This window comes from Adiantum capillus-veneris, chromosome 20 (assembly GCF_014529385.1).
Source record: "Adiantum capillus-veneris isolate H3 chromosome 20, ASM1452938v2, whole genome shotgun sequence".
Classification (NCBI taxonomy): domain Eukaryota; kingdom Viridiplantae; phylum Streptophyta; class Polypodiopsida; order Polypodiales; family Pteridaceae; genus Adiantum; species Adiantum capillus-veneris.
Window position 1 is genome coordinate 70,780,090 of NC_140950.1, and position 8,804 is coordinate 70,788,893.

General features: G+C 42.7%; 2 protein-coding genes across 2 annotated transcripts; both read left to right on the top strand.

The window, feature by feature from the left end:
- The first annotated feature begins 4,350 nt into the window (after window positions 1–4,350).
- On the top strand, window positions 4,351–5,188 carry LOC147432712 (uncharacterized). Its single transcript, XM_086491977.1, has one exon. The coding sequence runs from the start codon at window positions 4,592–4,594 to the stop codon at window positions 5,186–5,188; it is 597 nt and encodes a 198-aa protein (XP_086348103.1). The 5' UTR covers window positions 4,351–4,591.
- Window positions 5,151–6,740, top strand: LOC147432713 (uncharacterized). The gene has a single exon (XM_086491630.1). The coding sequence runs from the start codon at window positions 5,341–5,343 to the stop codon at window positions 6,319–6,321; it is 981 nt and encodes a 326-aa protein (XP_086347756.1). The 5' UTR covers window positions 5,151–5,340; the 3' UTR covers window positions 6,322–6,740.
- The last annotated feature ends 2,064 nt before the right edge of the window (window positions 6,741–8,804 follow it).

Below are 8,804 nucleotides of genomic sequence, written 5' to 3' on the forward strand. Positions count from 1 at the left end.
ACATAGCTAAACCTTCTCGCTATGTAGTGGTGTAGTTCCTCTTAGCATCATTCAATTAGCGACTTGCAAAGCTAATGGGGTAGTCCAATTTATGTTCTCTTGGTTGAGCTAAAAAAGACCTAATAGCAAAGTTTGACTCATTAATATGCACATGGAAAATTACGTTCCAATCGGGCACTCGAAGGATTGGAGCACTTTTCCTGGTTCATAGGCATGGTCACACTCCTCGGTCCAGTGAAACTCAATAAGAATCTTGTACAATGGACGAGCTATCTCAACAAAGTTTAAAATAAACTGTCGATAACCAACATGTCCCATGAATCTTTGTACTCCCTTATAGTTTGTAGGTGGTGGTAAATTAGAAATGGCTTTGAATTTGCTTTCATATGTATAAATCCCATTCTTGAACACAATATGCCCTAAAATGACTCCATGCTTAACCTAAAATTGGAATTTGAAAGGGTTTAATGAGATGCGATATAATCTGCACCTTTCAAACACTTGTCGTAAACATGATAGATGTTCTTTCCACGAAGAGTAAAAGCAAAGGTCATCTGAAAAAGCTTCACAAAGCTCCCTTAGTAATTCCCTAAAAGCAGTGCTTATTAATCTTTGGAATGTAGCAGAGGCATTAGTTAAGACAAAAGCCATAACACGAAATGCGAACACTCTGAATTCATTTATAAAAGTGGTTTTAGCTTGGTCCTCTTGCGCAATCATGATTGGATTGTAACCAGAGTACCCATCTAAAAATCTATAAGCTTCCTTTCATGCAACTCTCTCAAGCCCATGCTCCAAATATGGCAAAGGGTAATGGTCTCTCCTAGTATCAACATCAACCTTCTTGAGATCCACGCACACTTTGAGTTTCCCATTTTTTTTGGCACAATAAGTATTGGAGACACCCATTTTGAGTGCTCAATAGGGTATATGAATCCACATTTGATAAGCTTTTTGAGTTCTTCTTGAATAATCTTTGCATACTTAGGATTCATTGGGTAGGGTCTTTGTTGGACCGATTTTGTAGTGCTAATCATTGGAATTGTATGTTGCACTACGGAAGGTGGAACGCCCTTCATGGCATGATATCAAGTAAATATATCCTTGGATTCCTTGAGGAGCTCCTTAAGTACATATTCCTTAGTCTCTGTCAGATCTTGAGCAATAAAAACAAGTTTGGGGTCCTCACCTGGATCCACTAACTCTATTTCTTTAACTATCGCTGGACCGTCATAGACTCCATTACTTCCATTAGTAGGTGTTCTTTGGGCCTTTGTACTACAATCTTACGCTCCTTCATACAAACCCTATCACAAATGGAGACTCCCTCAGTGAGTCCGATTGATCCTTTACATGTTGTTTCGCATGGAGTCTCAATACCCTCTAAACCCACAAGCAATATATTCACATTCCCAAATTTAGCTCATCTTTCCCTCGAAGAATCTACAACTACTATGCTTGTCCCACCAAGTATACGTTGGACCTCATTCGTGAGTAAAGCACTGCTACATAGTAGCACAATGCCCACAAAATTACCTACAAGTGTACATCAATCATATGTACCTATGGGCCCTCATACCCATGTAGCTCCCACAAACCTGATTGTTACGATAACCTACACTCCACAACCACCCTATCCGAGTACTCATTCTAGTGGGGCCATACCAGCTAGTATTAACATGTCATATCCTATGTCTGCTATGCCTTGTTACCATATACATGTGGTAGTGATGTGTGTGAACACACTAGGACCATCGGGGCATTTTTTCCCTATTTAGGAGGTTTTTCCCCCCGTGCATTGTATATACGCCCATCACTCTAGGGCTATCTATCTTTCCATTGTACAATAAGTAACATACTCTCAGTTGTGTGCCTTGAGCTTCGTCTTCTCCAAGCTGTGTGCGTTTCTCTGCAACCCTAATTCCAACAGTTGGTATCAAAGCAGGTTGTGTCGTCCCGTGCTTAGTCGCCAACAGCTCGAACACATGCCTGCTCACTTTCTCCGATTTCTGTGAGCTTTGGTTAGCGTTTGCAGGTCGACAAAAATTTTGGGTACACTCGTAGAGCTCAATATGTTCAGATTTTTGATTCGGGCTCATTTCGACCTCCATTTCAACTACAGCAAGGTATGCATATGCAATTTTGTCATTTTGTGCAAAATTTCTGTCAGTGCGAATTATTGCATAACAAGTCCCATACAGTCTGCTACGGGTTGTGCCATATAGCACGTGCCCAAACCTTTACTGCGCAAGTCTTTCTTTTTCAGTACTGGTCGCGCGTTGCTTTTGACTGCAGATCTCAACCTCTGGCTGGATACTGCCCACCTGCCCCAAGCCGGGCAATTGGGAATGAATTCCACGACCTCACTGACCACCCACCACCTTCGGGGCTCCTTCAAGGCCAAACCTTTACTGCGTAAGTCTTCCTTTTTCAGTACTGGGGTCGCGGGTTGCTTTTGACTGCACATCTCAATCTCTGGCTGGATATTGGTTTCGACGAAACAGTTGGAACCACACCCTACAATTGTTGTAGAAATCACTTCCGTTAGTAGCCTTGATGCCATTAATAGTGACAATCAATGTAGGCCAAATACATAAAAGGCTTTCATCAAGCGTTTCTTGTTTCTCACTTTTGTTGTTTGCTTCTCACTTTTCTTGGCGAGGTCAATCATGCACTTTGCTAAGACTTTATCATAATAACGAGGCTTCCAGCTCTGTATAATTGCAACCTTCAAAACACTTCAAATCTTTCAACCCATCATCGCCCTTCTTAGTGTCGAAAAGTATTGTGCTGTTGAGTCTCGACTCTCGAGGTGCTGATCAATGGGATCGACGTCTGACTTCCTCGTTTGTTTTTCTCTACTGTCAGGTAGGGAAATCTGTCTTTTTCTCTGTTGCATATTCCTCTTTTATTTATCTTCAGCTATAGCTACAAGTTTTGCTTGCTATCGACAATGTCCTACAACAAAGGTGGAGAGAGAAATAAAGGCGACGCAACGAGCCTCTGCCAGCAACGTTCGCGCCCCTCCTCTTCTTCAAGCCTCGACTTCACTTTAGCCTGCAGCTCTCGCAACCAGCAAGACAAATGATAAACGGGCCATATGAAAAGCGAGCGTGCCTTGGGAAAGTACTTGCAACGTAGGATGCGTTTGCAAGATCTAAGTTCATCTAACTTCAGACAAGTGGAGAACGCCATTCTGTGCTCAAATACCCCAAAAAGAATATTAGGCTCACCAAGTAGGGGTACCAATCAAATCAAATAAAAACTAAAAAGAATCAATTCAGATACACGTGGAATAGGGACTTTGTCAAACAACACGGTAGTCAGGGTGTGTGGGCGAATTGGCAGACAGAGGAGCAAGGGCCGCACAGAAGCTGAGGGTGATGAGCAGACGGAGAGCTCAAAGGAGGCGTGCACACATTCTAGAGAGTATAAGTGCGAATCACAGAAGATGCGCAGGTTACAAATTATGGGCTAGCCTGGGCGGGTCACGAGTACGAGAAGCACGAGAGGCAGACACGCGATGCTACATGCCCGCGAGCCTCCACACTATCTCACACGGGCATGCTCAAATGGGATCGACGGTTGAGGTGATCTTGGCCGTTAGATGCGCATTTGGTAAATTCGGGGAGAAAAGTAAATTCGGGCAGGCTTGTAAATTCGGGTCGATCCGCACCCCATGTCTTGAACCCCCGACCTCTCACCACGAGCCATTTGCACTAACCACTACGCCCTCATGCGTACGTTGAAATATAGGGGATTCGAGTATGTCATATTGTAAATGTGGGCCGATTAGTAAATTCGGGGCAACCTCAAATCCGACGGTCCATGATTGACGCGCCCCGCCTTTTCCTCCTCCACCATTGATCCCATTTGACCATGCCCGTGTGATATAGTGATGAGGGGCGAGCATAGGACAAGAGGCGTGGTTTGTTATTTTTGTAATAAAATTGCATGTGGGCACTTTATCAGTGGGCTGCGGCGCCAGCTTGATCTGATGGTTAGCACATGCGCTTCAATTTCTACCATTTCAAAAGCTCTACAACGTGAGCAACTAAGAAGCCAATTTTTTGCACGAGGACATGGTCACAAGAAGTTTTGGAAAGATTCTCACAATAATTCCCATATTATGACTTAACGCAACCTCATGAGCTTCTGTGAGGGAGGCACCGCATACCTAGCTAGGTACGATTGGCAGGGGACCACCGACCCCCCCACCGGTCGGCAATCCCTTGCCCCCAATCGTAACTAGCTAGGTATGAGGTGCCTCCCGAGCAGCAGCTCATGATGTTATGCATTATATGAAAAACACTGAAAAAGTCTCCCTTTTCCTACAAGAGAAAATTTCTAAATCTTCTTGTGGGTGCCTCTATCTCGAGCTACACAGGGGAGGGTGCATCTGATGCGTCATGACCTTGCGCATCTGACGGCAGCCCGATCGCCACTCCACAGCAAACTCGACAGCGATTTCAAAATCCTTTGTTAAAGAATTGGGAGTGAGGATAATTAGGGACGCGAGTGCCAGCAAGGCTTGACCTGCTTCCATCGCCCACCAGGTCTGCTGTACCGTCTGGCTCCTCTGCCCTGGCTTATGAAACATATAGCTGACGAAGTAAAAATCTCAAAGTGCATGTTCTCTCAGCATACCACAGAGGCCACGCACGCAGCCCCCGGGCAGCAAGCTGCCGGGAGGGGGCTGCCCGCAACACAATGCCAAAGCGCCTGCGGGGAGGCGATGAAGGCCTTGAATGTGCAGGGTTTTGGGAAGCAGTGGAGGGTCGCTAGCGGAATGACTGCAGAAGAAGCTATGGTGAACATCGCTCACGAGATATCTGTGGATCCGAAAGCTCTCCATATAGAGGATGAGGGGGCGCCTGTCATGCTACCTCGTGCATCAACATTAAGGGCAGGGTTTAGATATACAGTGAAGCGGATGAAGGCTCAGAGTGCTATGGACCGGCGGTTTGGGGCTGGGGGTTGCGTGGTTCCCAGTGTCTACTACTATGTTCCTCCTGATGTTGATGCGCTTGTGGAGGACCTCAAGCAGGGCAAATATTGCGTTCTCTGTGGCTCCAGGCAAAGCGGAAAGAGCACTTCTGTCATGGCTGCCAAGGAGAGGCTAAGATTGAAGCACAGTATGACAAGCAAGTCAAGGATGCGTTGGGGAAGGGGCCGGACTACCAGCTAGGATCTACTTCTAGCAAGTTGTCACCTTTTCCCCACGATCATGTCCTCTCATCAACTAAGTTCAGCCTAGAGGATGTACAGTCTCTACTGAACCAAGCAGCTGCTGATCGACCAGATGCTCACATTGATGTGGACGCGATAGCGCGCTCAATTATGCAATGGACATGGGGACACAAGGGATTGAGTGGAACTTGTTTGGCATATCTTGTTCAAGAGAAATTGTGGAAGTTCAAAGATTGGATCAACCGAGCTGAGTCGTACCGTTTGGGGACTTACATATTTGGACAGGCCACATATAACCGAATTATGCAGTATGTTAGAGAGCATGCAGGCAATCAGGAGGTCTACAATATGCTTGTTAAACTTCTAGAAGAAGGGGAGTTTCAATGTGAACACCGGATGGTGGTCAAGTTGCACGACTTCATTGCTCAGGGGGTTCTGGTTGCAACTGAGGAAGACAACGGAGACTATGTTGTCTGCCTCTCCTCTCCACTCCTGCGGACAGCCATACTCCGTGGGTGTGCAATCATTGGGGAGGAGGTGGATCCACCTCCCAACGCTTCTCGCCTGGATAGGAAGTGGGTCCTCCTACAAGCAATTAGGTCCCTTGATGCAGATACAATCTGCAGGCCCGAGTGCTTAAATGCTCGAGGTGGACCATCGGAGTATGTCCATCAGTTTCGATTCATGTGTCAGATTAAGTCTATCATCAGACAAGCATACCCTTTTATAACAGCTAGGGTTTTACCTGAAGCTAAGGATATAGCCATGCCTGGGAGAAGGCGTAGCCAGCTACATCTTGACACCCTTGTTCGTGATGGTGACAATCTCTCAAAATTTGGCTTGGAGTTGGTAGCAAGTGGAAGCATGAGTGCCATAATTGAACATATTGAAAGGGCTGTGAGGTATCATGAGTTGCACACAGCTCAAGTATTTGTGATTAATTTTTGCTTGGACAGGGCTCAGGAGCAACTTGTGAATCCATGCCATGACTCGGTTATTTTTGTTTCTGTTTATTTCAATGTTATGGTCAAGTCAGTAGTGGTAACTTTTGTTGACATGAATGGAACAACAAATCCAGTGGACTTGCCACTCAAGATGTGGAATGGGAACATATCCTTCAAAGATTTGTAGGGCGAAGTTCCTCGAGAGGAAACAATTGGTGCTTGTCAAAGGTAGCAGTCTCTATTGCAGTTGGGTTATTAAACTGTACAACAATGCTTTTTAAGTAGATCAAACTATTTGTCATGGATGCACTTAAAACTTTACCAGCAGTTTAAAGCTGTTTTGATCTGCATTCATTTTCGTGGACAAGGTTAGTGAAGTGCACCCCAACATGGCACAAGAAGGCTCTCGTAGATATGAGACAAAAATTAGCTTTATTTGCTCATATTTTCTATGGCGTAAGGCCCATTTAGTTTTCTATGTATAAAACCTGAGTGCCCAAGTGTGCATATAGTGTAGTAGGTTGAGTTTCTCCGGGCCATCATGAGAGGAGAGAGTAAATGCCCACTAGTGGTCTTATCGCTATGATTTAGGTAAAAAGTCAACTTGCTTGTGACTTCTGAGAACTTGGTTATTGGCTTCTTCAAACATCCTCGCGAACATAGTATAAAATTGTGTGTAAAAATGGAGTATCAAAAACACATGTAGCTTGCTATCTTAAAATGGCATGGGTTATATTATCAATTTATGCCACAAATTGACAATGATCATATGATAGTTGTGAGATATTTTGGGTATATGTAGGTCCTAAGTGCACATTTGCATGCTTTGAGGTCACCTACTAGTGGCCACTCAGCATAACCTCCCACACTTGGCAACCTTGCCTCCATTTGAGTTGAGGTATTAAACTATCCAATTTTGAGTTAATGTGCAAACATGAAAACTAAAATGTGTAGGATCTATTTTCCTATTTGGAGGAGTTTTACGGCTGAGTATTGCATGTGGTAGCTAAGATCGAGTACTAAAACTTTGGCCTAATTTATTCTTTTTATTGAGTGCACAAGAAAAAAATTGTTTATTGATGTTAATTTGATACAATATTGTTTAGGCATTACAACAGCGGATTGATTGCACAATATCTTGCTTAAGTGATCAATATAAGAGATGAGCATTTTTGAGGGATAGACTCACAAATGATGTGCTATGGGAATGCCTTTACACAATTCATTTTTTAATGGGTATGCCTAGTAGGTCACTAATTTTGAGCCCATTAGGTCACTATGTGAGAGGGATAATGTCTAAATATTAACTTAGGAATATCTCAAACGCGTGCGTGTTATATATAGTTACACTATCAAACACTATAGACTGAAGGATCATTTTGGATAATGAGTAAACAATTTGTTGGGCATTCAAAAATGAATTTATGGTGCACATCATGGAAAAAATTAATAATACATCAATAATTCTAGAGGATTATTATTATTTTGTGAGCTATAAATACATTTAATCATGGTTATGAACAATTGCAATTTGAATAATACACATGGGTAGCTTCTTGTAGATCGATTTTTAGCCTCAATTAATATAGCAGGGCTTAATATGTTTTACGATAAGAAGGAACTTCTCTTTTGTGAAATAAGATACTAAAAGAATGCCACTTTACTTTTCGTGTATCAATGGGTGCCTACTGGTAGATCTTTGATTTTATTGAGTGGAATTGTTGCAGGTTCCTCTTGCTCCAAAGTTGCCAAGAAAAACTCTAAAGCCCAAGAGGCACTCAGGAAAAATCACATCCAATGTTCGAGTTAATAATACATCACTAATTCTAGAGGATTATTGCCATTATGTACACCATAAATTCATTTTTGAATGCTCAACAAATAGCCTACTCATTATCCAAAATGATCCTTCATCTATAGTGTTTGATGGTGCAACTATATATAACACACACGCGTTCGAGATATTCCTAAGTTAATATTTAGACATTACCCCTCTCTCACATAGTGACATAATGGGCTCAAAAATAGTGACCTATTAGGCATATCCATTAAAAAATAAATTGTGTAAGGACATTCCCATAGCACAACATTTGTGAGCCTATCCACCCCCAAAGATGCTCATCTCTTATATTGATCACTTAAGCAAGATATTGTACAATCAATCCACTGCTGTAATGCCTAACAGTTTTGTATCAAAGTAACATCAATAATTTTTTTTTTCTTGTGCACTCAATAAAAGGAATAAATCAAGTCAAAGATTTAGTAACTCGATCTTAGCTACTACATGCAATACTTAGTCGTAAAACTTCTCCAAAAAGGCAAATAGGTCCTACACATTTTCATTTTCATGTTTGCACATTAACTCAAAATTGGATGGTTTATTACCTCAACTCAAATGGAGGCAAGGTTGCCAAGTGTGTGGGAGGTTGTGCTTAGTGGCCACTAGTAGGTGACCTCAAAGCATGCAAATGCGCACCCCTCCACATGCAAATGTGCACTTAGGACCTACATATATGCCCAAAACATCTCACATCTATAATATGATCATTGTCAATTTGTGGCATGAATTGATAATATAACCCATGCCATTTTAAGATAGCAAGCTACATGTGTTTTTGATACTCCATTTCTACACACAATTTTATACTATGTTCACTAGGATGTTTGAAG

Excerpts from the sequence above, each read along its gene's own strand:
- LOC147432712 (XM_086491977.1), top strand. The coding sequence starts at position 4,592 with ATGAAACATATAGCTGACGAAGTAAAAATCTCAAAGTGCATGTTCTCT.
- LOC147432713 (XM_086491630.1), top strand. The coding sequence starts at position 5,341 with ATGCAATGGACATGGGGACACAAGGGATTGAGTGGAACTTGTTTGGCA.